Source organism: Oncorhynchus tshawytscha, linkage group LG03, assembly GCF_018296145.1.
Source record: "Oncorhynchus tshawytscha isolate Ot180627B linkage group LG03, Otsh_v2.0, whole genome shotgun sequence".
NCBI lineage: Eukaryota > Metazoa > Chordata > Actinopteri > Salmoniformes > Salmonidae > Oncorhynchus > Oncorhynchus tshawytscha.
Genome location: NC_056431.1, coordinates 72,521,568 through 72,547,053, shown reverse-complemented (window position 1 = coordinate 72,547,053; position 25,486 = coordinate 72,521,568). Strand labels below are relative to the sequence as shown.

At 43.0% G+C, this 25,486-nt stretch overlaps 1 protein-coding gene across 2 annotated transcripts in view; it reads left to right on the top strand.

The window, feature by feature from the left end:
* Positions 1-25,486, top strand: part of LOC112246512 (epidermal growth factor-like protein 6) — a 25,821-nt gene extending 335 nt beyond the window's left edge. The window contains exons 1-12 of one of the 2 annotated variants that reach the window (XM_024414891.2): positions 4,167-4,348; positions 6,282-6,388; positions 8,694-8,786; positions 9,189-9,308; positions 9,817-9,936; positions 12,663-12,797; positions 12,893-13,015; positions 16,609-16,863; positions 23,374-23,448; positions 23,537-23,632; positions 23,868-24,130; positions 24,341-25,486. In XM_024414891.2, coding sequence (XP_024270659.2) covers positions 4,275-4,348; positions 6,282-6,388; positions 8,694-8,786; positions 9,189-9,308; positions 9,817-9,936; positions 12,663-12,797; positions 12,893-13,015; positions 16,609-16,863; positions 23,374-23,448; positions 23,537-23,632; positions 23,868-24,130; positions 24,341-24,448 — 1,569 coding nt within the window. In that variant the 5' untranslated portion in view covers positions 4,167-4,274 and the 3' untranslated portion in view covers positions 24,449-25,486. Of the gene's footprint in view, positions 1-4,166; positions 4,349-6,281; positions 6,389-8,693; positions 8,787-9,188; positions 9,309-9,816; positions 9,937-12,662; positions 12,798-12,892; positions 13,016-16,608; positions 16,864-23,373; positions 23,449-23,536; positions 23,633-23,867; positions 24,131-24,340 lie in introns of those variants that run through there. The other variant, XM_042319976.1, reaches the window with a different exon arrangement.

The window sequence follows — 25,486 nt, the reverse complement described above, 5'->3', positions numbered from 1 at the left end:
TTCCCACTCACATTCTTGTCATGTGTGAATTTCTGAAACCCAAAAATGTCCTCCTTATCAATCTTAATGTCAAAGTGCAATATGTACTGAAGCTGAATGTGAAACAGTGCAGGGAGAGGGCCAAGGTGTCAACTGAGTTCAGTTGAATTACTGCAATTATATATCTTGCCTCTGGGGGGAAAAAATCATTTGAAACAGGTCCAGGATATCAAAGGGTGATTCCAATATTCTCAAAAGGTACTTTGTTACGGGCACAATCAGTTGTACCGCCCTCATCTTTCACACGTTGATAGGGTTTCACTAGCAGTAAGAATTGTGTTCTCTAACTTCACTTATACAAGCTGAACAAAGGGATTTAGTAATGTGGGGTCGTCTCCTTCAAGTATCCAGACTTTATCCATCCCGTGCATTATTATTATTTCACATATCAAATACATGTCCTCAGTCAAACATTCCAGAGATAGAGGCTGACGTGTGAAAGATGAAGGGGCTTGGTAGAAACACCTGGGCCAAACCAGGCAGTAGTTTCTGAAAAGTGGCAGATTTACAATCTCACTTTCATCTCATCTCAGCGATGATAAGAATAAGAGGAAGTGTCATAGATAATTTTTTTTGTATTTTTTTTAAGACACTGGCCAAAATCTTTGCTCCCAGACTTCCAAGCTTCACATATACTGTATCATGCGTGTCTGCCATAGGCCTACTTGAGGAAAATATTTTCCTTGCGCTATACTTGACTTCAGTTTCCTTCCTTAATGTATTACAACCATGTACATGTATAAGACTTCATAGAACATTATCCTTGCAAGCCAGAGGACAGGACACATTCCTAAAGCAGGCAGTCATACAGAACATCTCAGAGGTCTGATTAGATCATTATTCCTAGCCAAGATCTGGGCTCGTCTCGTTTTCCTTTCGCAGACTTGCTAAGCCATGTACCTCCTTCTCAGCAGTCAGCTCTCTAGACCGCCCCAGGATTGATTTTACCGATTATCTCTGTAACAGAATAAGCCTCTTTTACTTTGAACTTAGAGACTGAGATTTATGCTCAAGTCAAGGTAATGGTGTACATCAGGACTGTGCCATGTTGAATCATGTTACTGGAGGCCTATTACTGGAGGCCTATGTTACTGGAGGCTAAGTTACTGGAGGCCTGTTACTTGAGGCCTATGTTACTGGAGGCCTATGTTACTGGAGGCCTATGTTACTGGAGGCCTATGTTACTGGAGGCCTATGTTACTGGAGGCCTATGTTACTGGAGGCCTGTTACTGAAGGCCTGTTACTGGAGGCTATGTTACTGGAGGCCTATGTTACTGGAAGCCTATGTTACTGGAGGCATGTTACTGGAGGCCTATGTTACTGGAGGCCTGTTACTGGAGGCTATGTTACTGGAGGCCTATGTTACTGGAGGCCTATGTTACTGGAGGCATGTTACTGAAGGCCTGTTACTGGAGGCCTATGTTACTGGAGGCCTGTTACTGAAGGCCTGTTACTGGAGGCTATGTTACTGGAGGCCTATGTTACTGGAGGCCTATGTTACTGGAGGCCTATGTTACTGGAGGCCTGTTACTGAAGACCTGTTACTGGAGGCTATGTTACTGGAGGCCTATGTTACGGGAGGCCTGTTACTGGAGGCTATGTTACTGGAGGCCTGTTACTGGAGGCTATGGTTACTGGAGGCTATGGTTACTGGAAGCCTGTTACTGGAGGCCTGTTACTGGAGGCTATGGTTACTGGAGGCCTATGTTACTGGAGGCCTATGTTACTGGAGGCCTGTTACTGGAGGCCTATGTTACTGGAGGCCTGTTACTGGAGGGTATAGACTTTTTCCTTAAACTTTTCTACCAAACTGTGAATCAAATAGTTATGATCAGGTAAATTTAACATATAATCTGATACAATGTTATTGTTGATACCCCTTTGGCTACTGGACTGCTGAAATAATGAGGAAACATGAACCACTTTTCTGGCATTCCCTTTTTCAGATTTCGGCAGTTAAATGGAGCTCCCCACAAACTCCGCCTCCCCCAGCTTTGGTTGTGGTGAGCAGTACTGTATATATCCTAGAATGGCAGAGAAATCACAGGGCCGTATTTTACAGCTGAACTACACCATCTGTCCGTGAAAAAAGCGTTCTTCTCCTCATGTGAAAGCAATTTCCCTTGTACCTCCCAAGTCCTTGTTTGAAAGCTTGGAGGTAGACTGACTCGTTGGAAGGTGTGTTTCCAGAGTTTAGGCAATACCGCACAAAGCTTTCCAACATAAAATGTCACTGCTCCATAAATCATTAGCAGAGAGGGAAAGAACAGGAGGGGGATGCAGATGGGATAGTGATACTCTAGATAGGTTTTAAAATGGATGAAAAGAGCTCTGAGAAATATCAGCAACTTATGGACAAGTTTAGATATATTCCCTCTAATGCCCCAAAATATGTTTACAAACATCATAGTAAACTTTTAGGACAAAGCCATCCAATAAGAAAAGTTAATGGTGGTTCACTGAATTTAATGCTAAACCTGACAACCAAATATTCCAACAGCACCATTGTAGGTTGTGTATTCTGGGTGCAGAGACAGAGCTAGACCAGATGTTAGAGTTCACTTTGAAAAGTTTGCAAACTCATTTTAAGGGCTTTTAAGTCTTGGCATTAGCTTTTCTTAAACTTCGTATTATCATTCATGAAAGAGAGCAGGGCTTTATGGGTGCTGGTCATTTAAAAAAAAATGTATTCACCTTTATTTAACTTGGTAAGCTAGTTGAGAACAAGTTCTCATTTACAACAGTGACCTGGCCAAGATAAAGCAAAGCAACACAAACAACACCACAGAGTTACACATTGAATAAACAAAGAAAAACAATAACACATAGAAAAATAAAGTCTATATACAATGTGAGCAAATGGCGTAAGGAGGTAAGGCAATAAATAGGCCATAGTAGCAAAGTAATTACAATTTAGCAGATTAACACTGGAGTGATATATGAGCAGATGGTGATGTGCAAGTAGAGATACTGGTGTGCAAAAGAGCAGAAAAGTAAAATAAAAACAATTTGGGGATGAGGTAGGTAGATTGGATGGGCTATTTACAGATGGGCTATGTACAGCTGCAGCGATCGGTAAGCGGCTCAGATAGCTGATGTTTAAAGTTAGTGAGGGAAATATAAGTCTCATAAGCAGGATATCAAAGGAAAGGGCAGCTCCTAATGACAGGCTTGGGCACATCTGGGCACAGCAATTAACACAGGCGATCCAGCTAATTAGCAACCAGGACAATGTCAGAGCAAGGCATGGCATCAAGAGCCAAGATGGGTGAAATATGTGGTATCACTATGAAGAAGCAGATTGACACTGTCTGCGTCTGTAGAACCAGGGTGGTACAAGTGGTGAAGTTCACAGGTCTCCTGTATATGCTGTTAAATAAGCAGGCAGTATCACGCTATGTATCTTATTTCATTGGTTCCCTATATGCTTTAGGTATAGCTGCAATGGTGATCACACATCTGCCCCTGCTGGTTGAACTATTGCAGGAAAACAATGATCATGTAGAGATGTTTGGTGTACCCCCGACGTACAGCCACCAGACCCTCCAGACCCTTGCCTTCTTCCCATGCTCAGACCCCAGTGTCACTCATTGTAATGACAACCTGCCTCTGGAATTTCAGCCAAGAGAGAGAAAGAGAGCGAGAGTGGGAGGAAGAGAGAGAGAGGGGGGGACCTGACATATGGGCCTCAGATCACAGAGACTGCTATCAGGAGAGTGAAAAAGAGCAAGAAAAGAGAGAGAGAGAGAGAGAGAGAGAGAGGTCTGCGTACTAGAGGGGAGAGAGAGAGAGAGAGGTCTGCGTACTAGAGGGGAGAGAGAGAGAGAGAGAGAGGTCTGCGTACTAGGGGGGAGAGAGAGAGAGAGAGAGGTCTGCGTACTAGAGGGGGGAGAGAGAGAGAGAGAGCGAGAGGTCTACGTACTAGAGGGGAGAGAGAGAGAGAGAGAGAGAGAGCGAGAGGTCTACGTACTAGAGGGGAGAGAGAGAGAGAGAGAGAGGTCTGCGTACTAGAGGGGAGAGAGAGAGAGAGAGAGAGGTCTGCGTACTAGAGGGGGAGAGAGAGAGAGAGAGAGAGAGGTCTGCGTACTAGAGGGAGAGAGAGAGAGAGAGAGCGAGAGGTCTACGTACTAGAGGGGAGAGAGAGTGAGAGAGAGAGAGCGAGAGGTCTACGTACTAGAGGGGAGAGAGAGAGCGAGAGAGAGAGAGACAACGTGAGCTGTACCCAGTCAGAGACATGAATCCCCTCAGCTGGATCGTTGTACTTCTCTTCCTGTTCTATGCTTCCTCTGGGAGTGCCGACGTCAACAGGTTAGTGAGCAATCAATCAAGACCGCTGTAGGATTTTATCCTCAAAGACATACTGTATGAAGTAATGGTCAAGCAATGTACTGTAGTTCATGCTTTTGTTATTGTATCCATTCACTTTGAAGCCTGCAGCAGGTGTAAAACTCAGTGTTTATTGGTAGGATTCATTCTAGATAGTAAACGATTCAGTCTGGACATTCCATTCCAAAGCAATTGTTGCATCCCTAGCTAACTCTCCTAACAGCTACTAGCTAACACTCTGGCCAGACACAGCTGAGTGTTGTACGTGTTGTAAATGCATTATAGGTGTTTACTTTTACAGTAAAAGCAGTCGGCTCATACTGAATCCCCATCGCCAGTAGCCGTGCTCATAAGATATGTGACACACACACATTAGTCATTTAGCAAACACTACCCAGAGAGACTCAGTTTAGCTCATGACAATCACAGACATGTCATTGTTTAAATCCTACTATTACATCCGACTAAAATCTTATATTTCAATATGTACATGGGGAAAAGGGGTTGTTTTGTTGCCATGCAAGTACTGTTAGGCTGTCTGTGCCTTGGCCAGGGACTCTGTGAAGTATGGAGGCTGTGTCAGCTAAATGTTGCTCCTGACATGGTAACTGTTAATCACTGAAGGACAGCTGTCACACTATGCGGCCCCTGGCCCTCTCCTCCTGTGGGCTGTTCTGATTGATTTGTAACAGGACTCAAATTTCTCCAGACCCCTTGGAGCCAGGGGCTGCTTCTAGGAAGCCATGCAAACATCTGGAACATTTGAGTTTGGCACTGCGCTAGAGGTTAGAGGTCAGAGGCTAGAGGGCTCACCAGATAATTTGTAGCAACTATAAGACATAGATTTGATTCAGATCAGAAATGTTTCCCCAGCCAGATCTGCTTTTCAAAAGCTTAAGTTTTTCTGCTATGAAAGGGGAAGAAGCAGATCTAATTTACAGTTTAAAACACACGTGCAATGCAATCATATGGACATTATTTCCAAAGTGTTGACTTGTTGACAGTCAGTGGGAACAACGTTACGTGTGATCAGATGGAGGGGGGGGGGGTCATGAAATTGGAGGAAATAGGTTCCTGCTTGAGGTATTCATGTAACACGTAAGGACTCTAAGGAGTAACTGATGAAGTAGAAGTATAGAGCGTAACATGCCATTTACCTCCCTTTCTCCCAAATAGGAGGGAGGCTCCCTTTTCTCCCAATATGTGGGAACCAACGGGGAACTTGGTGTAATTAGCCAGGATGTCTGCAGGTCTGCGTTTGGGAAAACTAAATGAGGCTTTGGTTGTCGAAGTTGATTGTCAACAAAAAGCACATGGGACATGTTTAGGGATATAATTATCTCCTCTATTTGCAGAATATTTACTGCAACTTGTGTACATTCATTTGGGCATTTGTTTTCTTCTGCGATCACTTGTAAAATAATGATCAAACAACGTATTATGATCAAATTTTACTCACCAATTGTATTATTCCTAATCAAGAAGCTGTAGTCAATCAACTAACATTCAACTGTCCATCAAGGAATGGAGACCAGTTCATGCAGAGATTTGACAGGGTAGATAGAGTTGTGTGTCACCTATGTCCTTGTGTGTCCTTGTGTGTCCCTGTGTCCTTGTGTTTCCTTGTGTGTCCTTGTGTGTCCTTGTGTGTCCCTGGTGTCATTGTGTGTCCTTGTGTTTCCTTGTGTGTCCTTGTGTGTCCTTGTGTTTCCTTGTGTGTCCTGGTGTGTCCTTGTGTGTCCTTGTGTGTCCTTGTGTTTCCTTGTGTTTCCTGGTGTGTCCTTGTGTGTCCTTGTGTTTCCTGGTGTGTCCTTGTGTGTCCTTGTGTTTCCTGGTGTGTCCTTGTGTGTCCTTGTGTTTCCTTGTGTGTCCTTGTGTGTCCTTGTGTTTCCTTGTGTGTCCTTTAACTGTACAGGCACCGCAGACAAGTCCCCACCGGTGGCCAACCAGGTGTGTGTGGCTATGGCAGGAGACTGGCGTGTTGCTATGGCTGGAGAAAGAACAGCAAGGGACAGTGTGAAGGTAAATCTTTCAACAAAACAACTTGTGTTTATGTTTGGTTGAGATGTACTGTATGTGGTTAAGTTTGGTTGAGATGTACTGTATGTGGTTACGTTTGGTTGAGATGTACTGTATGTTGTTAAGTTTGGTTGAGATGTACTATATGTGGTTAAGTTTGGTTGAGATGTACTGTATGTGGTTAAGTTTGGTTGAGATGTACTATATGTGGTTACGTTTGGTTGAGATGTACTATATGTTGTTAAGTTTGGTTGAGATGTACTGTATGTGGTTACGTTTGGTTGAGATGTACTGTATGTTGTTAAGTTTGGTTGAGATGTACTATATGTGGTTACGTTTGGTTGAGATGTACTGTATGTTGTTAAGTTTGGTTGAGATGTACTATATGTGGTTACGTTTGGTTGAGATGTACTATATGTGGTTATGTTTGGTTGAGATGTACTGTATGTGGTTAAGTTTGGTTGAGATGTACTGTATGTTGTTAAGTTTGGTTGAGATGTACTATATGTGGTTAAGTTTGGTTGAGATGTACTGTATGTGGTTAAGTTTGGTTGAGATGTACTATATGTGGTTACGTTTGGTTGAGATGTACTATATGTGGTTAAGTTTGGTTGAGATGTACTGTATGTGGTTAAGTTTGGTTGAGATGTACTATATGTTGTTAAGTTTGGTTGAGATGTACTGTATGTTGTTAAGTTTGGTTGAGATGTACTATATGTGGTTAAGTTTGGTTGAGATGTACTGTATGTGGTTAAGTTTGGTTGAGATGTACTATATGTTGTTAAGTTTGGTTGAGATGTACTGTATGTTGTTAAGTTTGGTTGAGATGTACTGTATGTTGTTAAGTTTGGTTGAGATGTACTGTATGTTGTTAAGTTTGGTTGAGATGTACTATATGTGGTTACGTTTGGTTGAGATGTACTATATGTGGTTAAGTTTGGTTGAGATGTACTGTATGTTGTTAAGTTTGGTTGAGATGTACTATATGTGGTTACGTTTGGTTGAGATGTACTATATGTGGTTAAGTTTGGTTGAGATGTACTATATGTGGTTACGTTTGGTTGAGATGTACTATATGTGGTTAAGTTTGGTTGAGATGTTCTATATGTGGTTACGTTTGGTTGAGATGTACTGTATGTGGTTACGTTTGGTTGAGATGTACTATATGTGGTTACGTTTGGTTGTGATGTACTATATGTGGTTACGTTTGGTTGAGATGTACTATATGTGGTTAAGTTTGGTTGAGATGTACTATATGTGGTTACGTTTGGTTGAGATGTACTGTATGTTGTTACGTTTGGTTGAGATGTACTATATGTGGTTACATTTGGTTGAGATGTACTATATGTGGTTAAGTTTGGTTGAGATGTTCTATATGTGGTTACGTTTGGTTGAGATGTACTGTATGTTGTTACGTTTGGTTGAGATGTACTATATGTGGTTACGTTTGGTTGAGATGTACTGTATGTTGTTACGTTTGGTTGAGATGTACTATATGTGGTTACATTTGGTTGAGATGCACTGTATGTGGTTAAGTTTGGTTGAGATGTACAATATGTGGTTACATTTGGTTGAGATGTACTATATGTGGTTACATTTGGTTGAGATGTACTATATGTGGTTACATTTGGTTGAGATGTACTGTATGTGGTTAAGTTTGGTTGAGATGTACTATATGTGGTTACATTTGGTTGAGATGTACTATATGTGGTTACGTTTGGTTGAGATGTACTATATGTGGTTACATTTGGTTGAGATGTACTATATGTGGTTACATTTGGTTGAGATGTACTATATGTGGTTACATTTGGTTGAGATGTACTATATGTGGTTACGTTTGGTTGAGATGTACTATATGTGGTTACATTTGGTTGAGATGTACTATATGTGGTTACATTTGGTTGAGATGTACTATATGTGGTTACATTTGGTTGAGATGTACTATATGTGGTTACATTTGGTTGAGATGTACTGTACAATTGTCTTTGTATTGCTCTGGTCATCAATTTAACTTGTTCTATGTAACTTTCTCTGATTGAAAATATCACATACTGTAAATAGATACAGTATTCAATGAATGAAAAACTAAAGTTTGAGAATTCAAAAATGGTTCTCCACAATATAACGGGTTTTCCCGTTTGTTCTTCTTTGCGGCAGAGTATTTTCCTACAGCAGAAGAAACGCTGACTAAACGACCTCAGGGATTAGTAAAACTGGCATAGCCACTGTGTTGTTTCAGGTAACCAGTTTAACCCTTCTTATTGTTCCCGCTGCTGCCTCTATGTCTCTCCTTTAAATACTTTATCAGCTCAGTGTGAACATGGTTGCAAGCACGGAGAGTGTGCTGGCCCCAACAAATGCAAGTGTTACCCAGGATACACCGGAAAGATGTGCAATCAAGGTCAGTAGGGAATGTCAGTGGAATGTGAGTCAAAGTGGTCTCTGGATAGAGAACAACATGAATTTGTAGATTTGCAGCCTGTCTCTGTCATTTTCCCTCTCTATTCCACAAGCCCCTGATAGATCACTTGATACCCCAATATTTAGATATCAAAACAATTCATGTTCTGCCAATGTAGAATAGTTCATCTGGAGAAACCCAAAATGTATACAATATGTTGGCTCTGGAACTAGGTAAGGTACGACGTCCGTGGGACAATATTCAAGCATTATGATTCAGGGAAACCATCATAGATTTATAGAAGCACCCCGGTGCATCCTTTCTGATGTCCAGATGATACCTATAGCCATACATACATGTCCCTGAAGTACATAACGGAGGATTGACTGTCTCTCTGTTCAGACCTGAATGAGTGTGGCCTGAAGCCCCGCCCCTGTGAGCATCGCTGTATGAACACCCACGGCAGCTACATCTGTTACTGCCTCAACGGATACACTCTGATGCCTGATGGCTCCTGTACCAGTGAGTGTAAACTGTAACCCTGACTGTACCGGCTAGAGGAAACGGTAACCCTGACTGTACCTGCTAGGGGAAACTGTAACCCTGACTGTACCTGCTAGAGGAAACTGTAACCCTGACTGTACCTGCTAGAGGAAACTGTATCCCTGACTGTACCTGCTAGAGGAAACTGTAACCCTGACTGTACCTGCTAGAGGAAACTGTAACCCTGACTGTACCTGCTAGAGGAAACTGTAACCCTGACTGTACCTGCTAGAGGAAACTGTAACCCTGACTGTACCTGCTAGAGGTAACTATAACCCTGACTGTACATGCTGCTATTCACTCTGATATATCACTGTTAGTTCTAAATGTTCTACACAGAACCTTTAGTGTTCAATAAGAAGTTCACTATCGTGTGTGTGTGTGTGTGTGTGTGTGTGTGTGTGTGTGTGTGTGTGTGTGTGTGTGTGTGTGTGTGTGTGTGTGTGTGTGTGTGTGTGTGTGTGTGTGTGTGTGTGTGTGTGTGTAGACTCCAGGACGTGCTCCCTGGCTCACTGTCAATATGGCTGTGAGGATGTACAGGGGGAGATCCGTTGTCTCTGCCCGTCTGCACGGTTGCAGTTAGGGCCAGACCAGAGAACCTGTGTGGGTGAGTACCACGACCTTGGACCACCGACCCTGACACCATATCACTTTGTGAGGAGTTCAAACCGGTCCTTACTGGATCTCTCCACCTCATAGATCATTAAGTGCTGCACACAATAGAAAGTGTGGACTTCTTAGAGATTTGTAAAACTCATTCTGTGGTTTCACATTCCTGCTCTGTCGCAAGGCTTCTCGCATAAGAACTTAATCATCTGTAGCAGCCTGTAGGTTAAAATGGGGTAGTGATGTGGGTTAAAATGGGGTCGTGATGTGGGTTAAAATGGGGTCGTGATGTGGGTTAAAATGGGGTCGTGATGTGGGTTAAAATGGGGTAGTGATGTGGGTTAAAATGGGGTAGTGATGTGGGTTAAAATGGGGTAGTGATGTGGGGTAGTGATGTGGGTTAAAATGGGGTAGTGATGTGGGTTAAAATGGGGTAGTGATGTGGGGTAGTGATGTAGGTTAAAATGGGGTAGTGATATGGGTTAAAATGGGGTAGTGATGTGTTTAAAATGGGGTAGTGATGTGGGTTAAAATGGGGTAGTGATGTGGTTTAAAATGTGGGTTAAAACGGGGGTAGTGATGTGGGTTAAAATGGGGTAGTGATGTGGGGTAGTGATGTGGGTTAAAATGGGGTAGTGATGTGGGTTAAAATGGGGTAGTGATGTGAGGTAGTGATGTGGGTTAAAATGGGGTCGTGATGTGGGGTAGTGATGTGGGTTAAAATGGGATAGTGATGTGGGGTAGTGATGTGGGTTAAAATGGGATAGTGATGTGGGTTAAAATGGGATAGTGATGTGGGTTAAAACGGGGTAGTGATGTGGGTTAAAACGGGGTAGTGATGTGGGTTAAAATGAGGTAGTGATGTAGGTTAAAATGGGGTAGTGATGTGGGTTAAAATGGGGTAGTGATGTGGGTTAAAATGGGGTAGTGATGTGGGTTAAAATGGGGTAGTGATGTGGGTTAAAATGGGATAGTGATGTGGGTTAAAATGGGGTAGTGATGTGGGTTAAAATGGGGTAGTGATGTGGGGTAGTGATGTGGGTTAACATGGCGTAGTGATGTGGGTTAAAATGGGGGAGTGATGTGGGTTAAAATGGGGTAGTGATGTGGGATAGTGATGTGGGTTAACATGGCATAGTGATGTGGGTTACAATGGGGTAGTGATGTGGGTTAAAATGGCGTAGTGATGTGGGGTAGAGATGTGGGTTAACATGGGGTAGTGATGTGGGTTAAAATGGGGTAGTGATGTGGGTTAAAATGGGGTAGTGATGTGGGTTAAAATGGGGTAGTGATGTGGGTTAAAATGGGGTAGTGATGTGGGTTAAAAAATGGGTTAAAATAGTGATGTGGGTTAAAATGGGGTAGTGATGTGGGTTAAAATGGGGTAGTGATGTGGGGTAGTGATGTGGGTTAAAATGGGGTAGTGATGTGGGTTAACATGGAGTAGTGATGTTTGTTAAAATGGGGTAGTGATGTGGGTTAAAATGGCGTAGTGATGTGGGTTAACATGGGGTAGTGATGTGGGTTAAAATGGGGTAGTGATGTGGGTTAAAAATGGGGTAGTGATGTGGGTTAACATGGGGTAGTGATGTGGTTAAAATGAGGTAGTGATGTGGGTTAACATGGGGTAGTGATGTGGGTTAAAACGGGGTAGTGATGTGGGTTAAAACGGGGTAGTGATGTGGGTTAAAATGAGGTAGTGATGTGTGTTAACAAGGGATAGTGATGTGGGTTAAAATGGGGTAGTGATGTGGGGTAGTGATGTGGGTTAAAACGGGGTAGTGATGTGGGTTAAAATGAGGTAGTGATGTGGGTTAAAATGAGGTAGTGTTAACATGGGGTAGTGATGTGGGTTAAAATGGGGTAGTGATGTGGGTTAAAATGGGGTAGTGATGTGGGTTAAAATGAGGTAGTGATGTGGGGGTAGTGAAAATGGGGTAGTGATGTGGGTTAAAACGGGGTAGTGATGGGTTAAAACGGGGTAGTGATGTGGGTTAAAATGGGTAGTGATGTGGGTTAACATGGGGTAGTGATGTGGGTTAACATGGGGTAGTGATGTGGGTTAAAACGGGGTAGTGATGTGGGTTAAAAACGGGGTAGTGATGTGGGTTAAAATGGGGTAGTGATGTGGGTTAAAATGGGGTAGTGATGTGGGTTAAAAGGGATAGTGATGTGGGTTAAAATGGGGTAGTGATGTGGGGTAGTGATGTGGGTTAAAACGGGGTAGTGATGTGGGTTAAAATGAGGTAGTGATGTGGGTTAAAATGAGGTAGTGATGTAGGTTAACATGGGGTAGTGATGTGGGTTAAAACGGGGTAGTGATGTGGGTTAAAACGGGGTAGTGATATGGGTTAAAATGAGGTAGTGATGTAGGTTAACATGGGGTAGTGATGTGGGTTAAAACGGGGTAGTGATGTGGGTTAAAACGGGGTAGTGATATGGGTTAAAATGAGGTAGTGATGTGGGTTAACAAGGGATAGTGATGTGGGTTAAAACGGGGTAGTGATGTGGGTTAAAACAGGGTAGCGTTTCTTCCCACAAAACTGCTTGATTTGAGTGGGAGGAGCCTGTCTTCACACACACACGTCCATTGTTTTGCTAAACTTAAGTGTCAGTAAGGAATGGTTTACATTGATCCAAATATTAACCCTTCACTACAATGGAGAATAAATAAGTGAAGTCATTCATTTCATGTTCAGCCTCTTTCTTCCCTTCCTTTGCCTTTAGATATTAATGAATGTGTAACAGGGAAGAACCTGTGCCCATACAACAGGCAGTGTGTCAATACGTTTGGCAGCTACTACTGCAAGTGTCAGAATGGCTATGACCTGAAGTATATCAATGGCAAATATGACTGTGTAGGTAAGGTATACAATCATTTCATATATACAACACATTTTGGGATTAATCATTCTGTGAGGAGATCAGCTAATCAAATCATCTAATTTTGTTTTCAGACAATGACGAGTGTGCCGCCAACACACACAAGTGCAGCCACCGCGCTGTCTGTCTGAACACTCAGGGATCCTACAAGTGCAAGTGCAAGCAAGGCTTCCGTGGCAGTGGTTTTGAATGCTCTGGTGAGACCTGAAAACATTTACTATTCATCAATTCTCAAAACATTCTGAGAGTGAAATCTATTTCCTGGAAAATGTGATGTGCAAGGGGGCCAGATTCGGACAGTGTTGATTTTCCAGACTGCATACACTATATTCAGCTCTTATATGTAGGCCGTCAATGTAAATAAGAATTTGTTCTTTAACTGACTTGCCTAGTTAAATAAAGGTTCAAATAAATCCCTCTTAGTGATTTTACAATTGCATATTTCATCTGTGCTCTTAAAAGCATCAGCAAACATGAGCACTGCCAAAGCCAGAGAACCTCTGCACTCTACAGATGTTACTTAGGGAGAGGCCCTGATTCAAATCACACCTGTGTAAATATCTGACCCCAGCCATCTGAAGGACAGAGGAAAGGAGAGGTCTGTCTGTCTGTCTGTCTGTCTGTCTGTCTGTGTCTGTCTGTCTGTGTCTGTCTGTCTGTCTGTCTGTCTGTCTGTCTGTCTGTCTGTCTGTCTGTCTGTCTGTCTGTCTGTCTGTCTGTCTGTCTGTCTGTCTGTCTGTCTGTCTGTCTGTCTGTCTGTCTGTCTGTCTGTCTGTCTGTCTGTCTGTCTGTCTGTCTGTCTGTCTGTCTGTCTGTCTGTCTGTCTGTCTGTGAGTGAACAGGAGAGCCACAGTGCACTCTCTGAACCAGGTAGTAGATTATGTTGCCTAGGTGACATGATAGGTGCAACAATACCTCAGGCCTTTGTGTAAACGAAAATGCCTTTATATTTTTTTGTAGTCATCCCCTATTATCAAAGCTCGTGGGACCAGGGAGACAAAGGCAGTGCATATGATAATTTCCTAAATGGTGAGATGTGTATGGGATGCAACAAGGTTTTCCTCTTCATCTGTTCGCCGCCTACCATCTTGCTTTGTGAAACCCCCTCCCTCTCCCATGGTTCAAGGCTAGGTTCTGTCCCCACCACACACAGCTTGTTCTGCCATGTAGAACTTAGCATGAAACCATTTCAGACTTTAAAATTATGTACATAGAGCAGTAAATTAGATACAGTATACAGTGCATTCGGAAAAGTATTCAGATCCCTTGACTTTTTACACATTTTGTTACATTACAGCCTTATTCTAACATATATGACATTGTTTGTGTTCCTCATCAATCTACACTCAATACCCCATAATGACAAGGCAAAAACAGGCGTTACATTTTTATTTTTGCAAATGTATAACAATTTAAAACTGGAATATCACATTTACATAAGTATTCAGACCCTTTACTCAGTACTTTGTTGAAGCACCTTTGGCAGCAATTACAGCCTTGAGGCTTCTTGGGTATGACGCTACAAGCTTGGCACACCTGTATTCGGGGAGTTTCTCCCATTCTTCTCTGCAGATCCTGTCAAGCTCTGTCAGGTTGGATGGCGAGTGTCGCTGCACAGCTATTTTCAGGTCTCTCCAGAGATGTTCGATCGGGTTCAAGACATTAAAAGACTTGTCCCGAAGCCACTCCTGCGTTGTCTTGGCTGTGTGCTTAGGGTTCTCTCTGGAGCAGGTTTTCATTAACAATCTCTCTGTACTTTGCTCCGTTCCTGACAAGTCTCCCAGTCCGTGCCGCTGAAAAACGTCCCCACAGCATAATGCTGCCACCACCATGCTTCACCATAGGGATGGTGCCAGGTTTCCTCCAGACGTGATGCTTGGCATTTAGTGTAAATAGTTCAATCTTGGTTTCATCAGACCAGAGAATCTTGTTTCTCATGGTCTGAGAGTCTTTAGGTGCCTTTTGGCAACTCCAAGCGGGCCTTTTACTGAGGAGTGGCTTCCGTCTGGGAACTCTACCATAAATGCCTGATTGGTAGAGTGCTGCAGAGATGGTTGTCCTTCTGGAAGGTTCTCCCATCTCTACAGAGGAACCCTGGAGCTCTGTCAGAGTGACCATCGGGTTCTTGGTCACCTCCCTGACAAAGGCCCTTCTCCCCTGATTGCTCAGTTTGGCCGGGCAGCCAGCTCTAAGACGAGTATTGGTGGTTCCAAACTTCTTCCATTTAAGAATGATGGAGGCCACTGTGTTCATGTCCAATCAATTGAATTTACCACATTTGGACTCCAATCAAGATGTAGAAACATCTCAAGGATGATCAATGGAAACAGGATGCACCTGAGCTCAATTGAGTCTCATAGCAAAACCCACTGGCTCCATGTCATCTACAAGACCCTGCTAGGTAAAGTCCCCCCTTATCTCAGCTCGCTGGTCACCATAGCATCTCCCACCTGTAGCACACGCTCCAGCAGGTATATCTCTCTAGTCACCCCCAAAACCAATTCTTTCTTTGGCCGCCTCTCCTTCCAATTCTCTGCTGCCAATGACTGGAACGAACTACAAAAATCTCTGAAACTGGAAACACTTATCTCCCTCACTAGCTTTAAGCACCAACTGTCAGAGCAGCTCACAGATTACTGCACCTGTACATAGCCCACCTATAATTTAGCCCAAACAACTACCTCTTTTCCCTACTGTATTTAATTAATTGATTTATTTTGCTCCTTTGCACCCCATTATTTTTATTTCTACTTTGCACATTCTTCCATTGCAAATCTACCATTCCAGTGTTTTACTTGCTATATTGTATTTACTGTGCCACCATGGCCTTTTTTTTGCCTTTACCTCCCTTCTCACCTCATTTGCTCACATCGTATATAGACTTGTTTATACTGTATTATTGACTGTATGTTTGTTTTACTCCATGTGTAACTCTGTGTCGTTGTATCTGTCAAACTGCTTTGCTTTATCTTGGCCAGGTCGCAATTGTAAATGAGAACTTGTTCTCAACTTGCCTACCTGGTTAAATAAAGGTGAAATAAATAAAATAAATTTAAAAAATAGCAAAATCTCTGAATACTTATGTAAATAAGGTATTTCTGTTTTTTTTTATACATTAGCAAACATTTCTAAAACCTGTTTTTGCTTTGTCATTATGTGTGTCAATTGATGTGGAAAAAGTCAAGGGGTCTGAATACTTTCCGAATGCACTGTATTTGGCTGAGTCATGCTTCCCATGCATGGAGTATGATATTCCTGTTTATCGTCCTACCCTCTATGCTCATCTGTCTATGAAAACATGTTTACACATAAGCAAATGCGTGTATCTCAATGAACAAGGTACATTATTAAGAACAAATTACAGTGATATACTGTCTGACATGTTTTGTCAATTGTCTTTATATGCTATGTCGTCTTTATAATCTATAATGTCTTTATGATCTATAATAGTTTCATCATCTATAATGGCTTTATATCCTATGTCGTCTTTATAATCTATAATGGTTTTATAATCTATAATGTCTTTATGATCTATAATAGTTTCAGAATCTATAATGGCTTTATATTCTGAAATGGCTTTATAATCTATAATGGTTTTATAATCCATAATGGTTTTATAATCTATAATGGTTTTATAATCTATAATGGCTTTATAATCTATAATGGCGGTGTAACCCCAGAATCTACACCTAAACATTCTGGGGTTACTGCATCAGATTCCACCTCTGTAGTTCCAGATGTATGACACCTCTGTAGGTCCAGATGTATGACATGGTTCTTCTTCCTGCAGCTATCCCAGAGTCCCCAGTGAGGCTGCCAGGGAAGCTGGACAAAGAGCAGATCAAGAATGTCATCCCCGAGTCCAAGGTGACCGTCCCCCCTCAGATCCACTTGCAGCCCTTCGACTATGACGGGGAGACCTATATGGGTGGCTCAGAGGAGGTGGGCCAGGTGGGCTTTACTGATGTAGGGGAGGAGGAAGAAGAGGAAGATGAGGAGGAGACAGATGTGGACAACAAGCTTAATTCAAGAGGAGATGTTTTCAGTAAGCCTTATTTCCCTCTAAACTCTTTCCCACTAATCCACCTATTTATTGCCATCGTGGGTGGTCCCAAATCGGATTATTCCAACACTGATAATATGGAAGTTCGTACACCATTACTGCTGTGGTAATGTGCAGCGCTCGTAGTTATTCAGAAATAAAATAACTCAGTTGTTTCAATCATTTGTGATTCTGTACATAGGGTTGTCAGGGTTGTCTTCACCCTGTTAAATTTAGGATGGTTACACATTTTCTATGCCCCCACATTTTTTTAAATTTGATTTATTTCACCTTTATTTAGCCAGGTAGACAAGTTGAGAACAAGTTCTGGCCAAGATAAAGCATAGCAGTGTGAACAGACAACACAGAGTTACACATGGAGTAAACTATTAACCAGTCAATAACACAGTAGAAAAAAAAGAGTCTATATACATTGTGTGCAAAAGGCATGAGGAGGTAGGCGAATAATTACAATTTTGCAGATTAACACTGGAGTGATAATTGATCAGATGGTCATGTACAGGTAGAGATATTGGTGTGCAAAAGAGCAGAAAAGTAAATAAATAAAAACAGTATGGGGATGAGGTAGGTAAAATTGGGTGGGCTATTTACCGATAGACTATGTACAGCTGCAGCGATCGGTTAGCTGCTCAGATAGCAGATGTTTGAAGTTGGTGAGGGAGATAAAAGTCTCCAACTTCAGCGATTTTTGCAATTTGTTCCAGTCACAGGCAGCAGAGAACTGGAACAAAAGGCGGCCAAATGAGGTGTTGGCTTTAGGGATGATCAGTGAGATACACCTGCTGGAGCGTGTGCTACGTGTGGGTGTTGCCATCGTGACCAGTGAACTGAGATAAGGCAAAGCTTTACCTAGCATGGACTTGTAGATGACCTATACAGGACACTATACAGGACAACTTCAAACACATAACTACGCAAAGTTCGGAGATGGATGGTCACAGGGTTAGTGCGATGACATTGCTAAACTAGTCAAATATTTAGTAGGAAACAACTTTACAAACCTTATCATGTTGTCAAATGACAGATGGCAATGTTGTCAGTAGCTAGCAAAGTTTGACAAAAATAGCTTGCAATGCTAACGTTAACTAGCTAAAATCCAGTGGCTTCCCCTCAATCTTAGCTAGCTAGCTAACGTTATACTGCACATAAAGTCAAATTGGTGGTATTAAAATGATGACAAAAGGTTTTTCTGCTATTTATTTGCCTCCTTTTGAATGCCATTGTATTTCCATGACACTATAATGCACTTTTGATTACATCTTCATTAGCAGTCTCCCTCTTCATCAGCAGTCTACATCTTCATCAGCAGTCTACATCTTCATCAGCAGTCACTGAAGATGCGTTGAGTAGAATGCTCAGTTGGGCATCAGTCCAAAATGAATGATCAAAACAATACTGTGATGAAACATGCAACCCATGAATACAACCAGTGGGTTATACAGTTCATCAAGAGGATAGGAAGGGAGTTCTCTCTGGCAAGAACAAAGACAGGGGCTCTGCTTTATGACCAATAATAAGTGGTGTGACCGGGAACACAGACAGGAACTTGTGAGTTTCTGCTCTCCAGACTTGAAATACTTGGTAGTTTATTGCAGCCATTTTTTTACCTTCCAAGAGAGGTCTTAGGGATTATCGCCATGGCTGTGTGCATCCCACCGACAGCAAAAATGCTCTCAAGGATCTTCATTGGACCCAGAACAAACTGGAAACTGAGTACCTGGAGACAGCATTCATTTTCGAATTTGAGAACAGTGCTCCTGAATTACGATAAAAAGATTGACTGTTTTGATCATGTGGACTGGACTATGTTCCAGTCCACAATTCAGCGGGTCGGACATGAGGCGTATGTGGCAGGGGCTTCTAACTATCACAATCAAATTGAGGTCACCAACGCTGCACTACCGGACGAGGAGAAAAACATATTTTTTCTCCCACTTCGATCAAAATGACTCTGAGCTGCCGAGGAAAGAACCGCACAAGGCTGCCGGCCCAGATGATATCCCTAGCCGCACCCTCAGAACATGTGCAGACCAGCTAGCTTTTGTGTTCAGACATTTTCTAGCTCAGGCCATTATTCCAAACCTGCTTCAAGATGTCCATTATCAAAGGGAAAGTAACTGAACTGAATGACTACCGACCAACACTTCCGTCATCATGAAGTGCTTCGTGAGGCTAGTCAAAGAACCACAGTTGACGCAATCGCCATTGCACTGCCCACTGACTTCACCCACCTGGACAAGAGGAATGCGCATGTAAGGATGCTGTTCATAGACTACAGCTCAGCCTTCAATACCATAGTGCCCTCTAAGCTCACCACAAAGCTCATAGCCCTGGGACTGAACTCCTCCTTATGCAACTTTGTCCTGGACTTCCTGACGGGCCGCCCCCAGGTGGTGAAGGAAGGCAACATTATCTCCTCCATGCTGATCCTCAACACGGGTGCCCCACAAGGGTGCTTCCTCAGGCCCCTCCTGTATACCCACGACTACGTGGCCTCACACAGTTCCAATACACAAAATAGTCTAAATTGGTGAAGCGAAATGAAAAAAAATCACTTGTTTCAAAGAATAAAATAAAAAATGAAAAAATGAAAAGTGGTGTGTGCATACTGTATGTATCCACCCCCTCTGCTGTGAAGCCCCTAAATAAGATCTGGTGCAAAAAATTACCTTCAGAAGTCACATAATTAGTTAAATATAGTCCACCTGTGTGCAATCTAAGTGTCACATGATCTCAGTGTACACCTGTTCTGAAAGGCCCCAGAGTCTGCAACACCACTAAGCAAGGGGCACCACCAAGCAAGCGGCACCATGAAGACCAAGGAGCTCTCCAAACAGGTCATGGACAAAGTTGTGGAGAAGTACAGATCAGGGTTGGGTTATAAAAAAATGTCTGAAACTTTGAACATCCCACAGAGCACTATTAAATACATTATTTTAAAAATGAAAAGAATATGGCACCACAACAAACCTGCCAAGAGAGGGCCGCCCACCAAATCTCACAGACAAGGCAAGGAGGGCATTAATCAGAGAGGCAACAAAGAGACCAAAGATAACCCTGAAGGAGCTGCAAAGCTTCACAGCGGAGATTGGAGTATCTGTCCATAGGACCACTTTAAGCCATACATTCCACAGAGCTGGGCTTTACGGAAGAGTGGCCAGAAAAAGGCCATTGCGTAATGACAAAAATAAGCAAACACATTTGGTGTTCACCAAAAGGCATGTGGTAGACTCCCCAAACATATGGAAGTAGGTACTCTGGTCAGATGAGGCTAAAATTGAGCTTTTTGGCCATCAAGGAAAATGCTACGTCTGGCGTAAATCCAACACCTCTTGTCACCCTGAGAACACCATCCCCACAGTGAAGCATGGTGGTGGCAGCATCATGCTGTGGGGATGTTTTTCATCAGCAGGGAAACTGGTCAGAATTGAAGGAATCATGGATGGTGCTAAATACAGGGAAATTATTGAGGGAAACCGGTTTCAGTCTTCCAGAGATTTGAGACTGGGACCGAGGTTCACCTTCCAGCAGGATAATGACCCTAAGCATACTGCTAAAGCAACACTCGAGTGAGGGGAAACATTTAAATGGCTTGGAATGGCCAGGTCAAAGCCCAGACCTCAATCCAACTGAGAATCTGTAGTGTGACTTAAAGATTGCTGTAAACCAGCAGAACCCATCCAACTTGAAGGAGCTGGAGCAGCTTTGCCTTGAAGAATGGGCAAAAATTCCAGTTGCTAGATGTGCCAAGCTTATAGAGACATACCCCAAGAGACTTGCAGCTGTAAAATTGCTGCAAAAGGTGGCTCCACAAAGTATTGACTTTGGGTGGGGTGAATAGTTATGTTTCACAATAAAAACATATTTTGCATCTCAAAGTGGTAGGCATGTTGTATAAGTCAAATGACACAAACCCCTCCAAAAATCTATTTTAATTCCAGGTTGTAAGGCAACAAAATTTTAAAAAATCCCAGGGGGGGTGAATAATTTTGCAAGCCACTGTAAACAACCTCTCCGTCAATGTTGGCAAAACAAAGGATCTGATTGAGGACTCCAGGAAGAACCAGGCTAGGCATGTCCTCATCCTCATCAACAGAGGCCGCCGTAAAGACGTCAAGTTCCTCGGTGTACAGATCTCCAAGGAGCTGAAATTGTCAAACCATACGGACACTGTGGTGAAGAAGGCACGACAGCGACTCTTTAACCCCAGGTGGCTGAAGAAATGTGCCCTGTCCCGAAGGCCGTCACAGTAGTCTACAGGAGCACCATCGAGAGCATACTGTTGGGCTGCATCACAACCTGGTACAGCCACTCCACCACCATCTACAGAAGGCGGTACGCTCAGCCGAACGCACCATTGGGTGCTCACTGCCTGCCCTCCAGGACACCTACAACGCCAGGTGTCACAGGAAGGCCAAGAAGATCATCAGGGACCTCAGCAACCAGCCTGGTCTCCCTGTTTCCATCATTCAGACATGGGCAGTACAGGAGCATCATGGCTAAAATGAACAGACTGCTCAATAGCTTCTATCCCCAGACCATCAGGCTGGTTTAGTTAGCTGGACTAATTGGCTGGATTGAGTCCCTTACTTCTATCAAAGCTGTAGGATGATGGCAGCCTGTCAGGCAGCATTAGCTTGAGGAGTACCATTCCACAATAAAAAAGTCTGTTTCAAGCCCTGGACCTGTGTGTCATGATTCAGCCTGTTGCTTCATGTTCAATGCACTGAGTAGATCTATGGCTCAACATGAAAGATTCCTTATCAGTAAGCAGAGAACGGCCTCTGTTTCACATATTAGATTCACATGCTGCAAATACATATTCAAACCTTGTAAAGGTATAAATAGCTAATGTGGTTAGAGGAGGAGCCATCAACACATTAGAAGAGTTCTTACTGTGTTGTTACCTCCTGTTCTAAATAAGATGTAGCAAGAGGAAGTTTAACTAAGATACAGTTTAATGCTGCATGTAGTTCAATACGCTCTATGCATTTTGGTTGATGTCATCAAAACAGATCTGGTTCTAGTGTTTGAAACAGTATTCTGTTTTGCCCCTGTCATTTGCCATTGAAGTTTTCAAGGGAGACTAAATACAGGAAAAACTGCTGTGCAAACATAAGTGCTGACTACCGGTTGAGGCCATCAGTCAAACTGTCACACAACACAACTTCTCTAACCTTCTCCTTCTCTGGCCATGCGCTGAAACTGAAGGTTGAAAAGCAAGCATGAAGACAGCATAGAGATGAGTATAATCAGGCAAGCATGAAAACAGCATAGAGATTAGTATAATCAGACAAGCATGAGGACAGCATAGAGATGAGTATAATCAGACAGGCATGAAGACAGCATACATATGAGTATAATCAGGCAAGCATGCATAAAAGCAATAAAATAAGCCTCTCATGCCAAATCAGTCATTTTGTTTAGAAATAAGAAGATGCTTAGCTCTTGGTATAAAACACACGTACACATAAAGGTGTCTCTGCAGTCTAATGTTTTGTCCCTGACGGAGACATGGATCACCCCAGAGAACTTAATCTGACTAGGTTTTCTCTCATAGTCCGAGAGCGTCTGGTCGTCGAAATGTTGGTACAGGTCTACTGATTTCTCCTAAATGGAGATTTGGGCCAAAACAGCTAGAAATATTGGCTCTGCATCTTACGATCAAAACCCATACGAGGGTGGGCAAAGGATCACTTGTGCGATGGTATACCTCTCAGTGAGACAGTAACAAGGATACCGCTCGCCACTACTGTTGATCTCTTTATGGGAAACAAGTCTGACAGTAGCCTGATCTTTCGGCAGGACGACTCAGAAGGCAAGAGGAGACAGGCCCTGAGACATCCCACAGCTCCAGGGAGGAATTTTAGTCCGCCGCCATGTGAGCGCCTCAGGATACACACAGATCTCCCTGTGCTTGCAGAGACGTCTGTTATCATCCCTCAGAACAGCTGTTCAGCAAACAGAGTCCTTGAAAGAGAGAGTCTGTCATTACCTCCTCAAACACCAGCCCCCTCTGGCTGGTCAGGGTTCAATTAACAAAGTTGCATACATCTGGTTGTCTAGGGAAACTCGGTGAAGGGGGAAGTTTGTTGGGAGAGCTTTAAGATGCTTCAGTTTTAATATCCTACGGTTAAAATGCACCATTCTGACAGATGAATGGCAGCAGGGCAGGCTTCCACTTGCAGGTTAAAAAGCCCCTTACTGGCTTTTGTTTTATGAGGGGAAATCTCTCAACTGCATAATCATCTGGAAGATTTTCAGGAATCACATATCTTCAGAAGAATGCTTGTAACTAAAATAGAGCTATATTATTAAGTAAATTAAATGATCTGCTTAGACAATGTTTTACATAAACAATAATGAAGGCTGTTGATATCCTGTTTGAATGTCATGTCTTTATTTTTTTTTGTGCTTTTTGCAAAAGTTAATTACATTATTTTTACATTTTATGTACCTTATCTTAAAAGAGTTATCTGTCTCCCAAATCAGTTCCAGAGGACTTTGAGTCAGTATTTGGTCCTGCAACGGATGTCAAAGAGATCGAAATAGCTCCAGGACAGGAAGGTAATCCTTGCTTTACTTGTTAACATAATGTGGGTAACCTTACCTTCATAATCCCTGTGAATTGTTGACATCTGACTGTGCCTTCCAGAGTTCTTCATGGACTGCAACTTCGATCAGGGCGTGTGTGAGTGGGTGCAAGACAAGGATGATAGCTTTGACTGGAGCGTGTCCTACCATGAAAATGGTACAAATTATACTATTAATTGGGCATAAATAGTATTTACCTTCTATATTTGCCATGTAGTTTCATACAATGACCGATAAGGTAAATCCTCTATTGTTCAAATGATTGTCTGAATCTATCTTCCAGAAGTTGCTCTTTGCTGTGCTTAATCTATGTATTCCCGAATAGCTGTTAGTCATACGTTAATGACTATCAGTGACCAGCCTGTGTCCACTCCCTGGTCCCTAACCCCCAGGTATGGAGTACTACATGGCTATGAGTGGTCTTCTGGGAGAGAAGAAGGACCAGGCCAGGCTAAAGCTGCTCCTCAGTGACCGGGCCCAGCAGGGAGGCTTCTGCCTCACCTTCAACTACCGCGTGATGGGCAGCCAGGTGGGCACGCTGCGGGTGCTGTTGAACAACAGCACCGAACTTGTGTGGGAGCGGAGCCACAGCCGGAGTCAGGATTGGCAGACAGAACTGCTCACTGTAGCCTGGAAGAACCAGGCCCCAGAATCTGTGAGTCACCATTCCATTCCAAACACCTAGAATGATAAAGGACTCGAATGGCAAGAGTGTATGTTCTGTGAATACCGGATTTACCAGCTCAATGTCGTTCATTTAATCACCACACTTGCCAAATATGGCCACTGTCGAAGGGAACAAAATACACCACACAAGTCACAATTTCCAAAACATCTAATCAACATCTTTGCTGTCATTCTGCAGATCATCTTTGAAGCTGAACGTGGGAATGGAGTTGAGGGAGAGATTGGGCTGGACAACGTGGTGCTGACCTCAGGCTACTGTCAAGAGGAAGACACAGCCATCTTTTAAACTGTGAACTCTAAACCTGTAGAAATCAGTCCAGTGTGTTTGACACAGACCTCAGAGGCAGAGCTAGCATCAGTCTCTCCCTTTAGTCTACTCTTTTTGGAGAGCAGACACACATCTTCCTAAAACCCAAACTAAGGGTGTATTTTTTTGTTGTTGCTGTACTGTACAACAAGTATTAAGAAAAATGTGTATTTGCAGAATGTTTGGCAGTTCAGCCGTCCACATAGGAAAGTGTTGCTGAGGGATTGAGCATCATTGGTATGTGCAGGGATTTCATCTGCAAGTTTACAAGCTTTTCTTTTTATTTGAGCCACCAATTTGTCCACAAATAAATGATCCACTACATACAGTTCCGTTTTTCAATAATGTTCACAAATGTTTTGAAATATATTCAATTATATTTTCACATAAATGGCAGGATACGGCAGGATACGGCAGGATACGGCAGGCTACGGCAGGATACGGCAGGATACGGCAGGATACGGCAGGCTACGGCAGGATACGGCAGGATACGGCAGGCTACGGCAGGATACGGCAGGATACGGCAGGATACGGCAGGCTACGGCAGGCTACGGCAGGATACGGCAGGATACGGCAGGATACGGCAGGCTACGGCAGGATACGGCAGGATACGGCAGGATACGGCAGGATACGGCAGGATACGGCAGGCTACGGCAGGCTACGGCAGGATACGGCAGGATACGGCAGGCTACGGCAGGATACGGCAGGATACGGCAGGATACGGCAGGTTACGGCAGGATACGGCAGGATACGGCAGGCTTTATAAACATTATATTGTGTTGCTTTTTCTTTTTCTAAGTGACATTTTGCAGTTAGTTGCGATATATAAAAATAAGATAGACTAAGACTTGTAACATGTAGTTACATGAACCCTAAATAGTAATATCAGATTCATCAAGAAGTCTTCCCTTGAACCCTACATGCTTTATAATCATAGTACGTGTATGTAACAATGCATAACTGCTGTAAATTGAGCTTTTATATTGTAATACATTAAAAAAAAACGTTTTTATAATG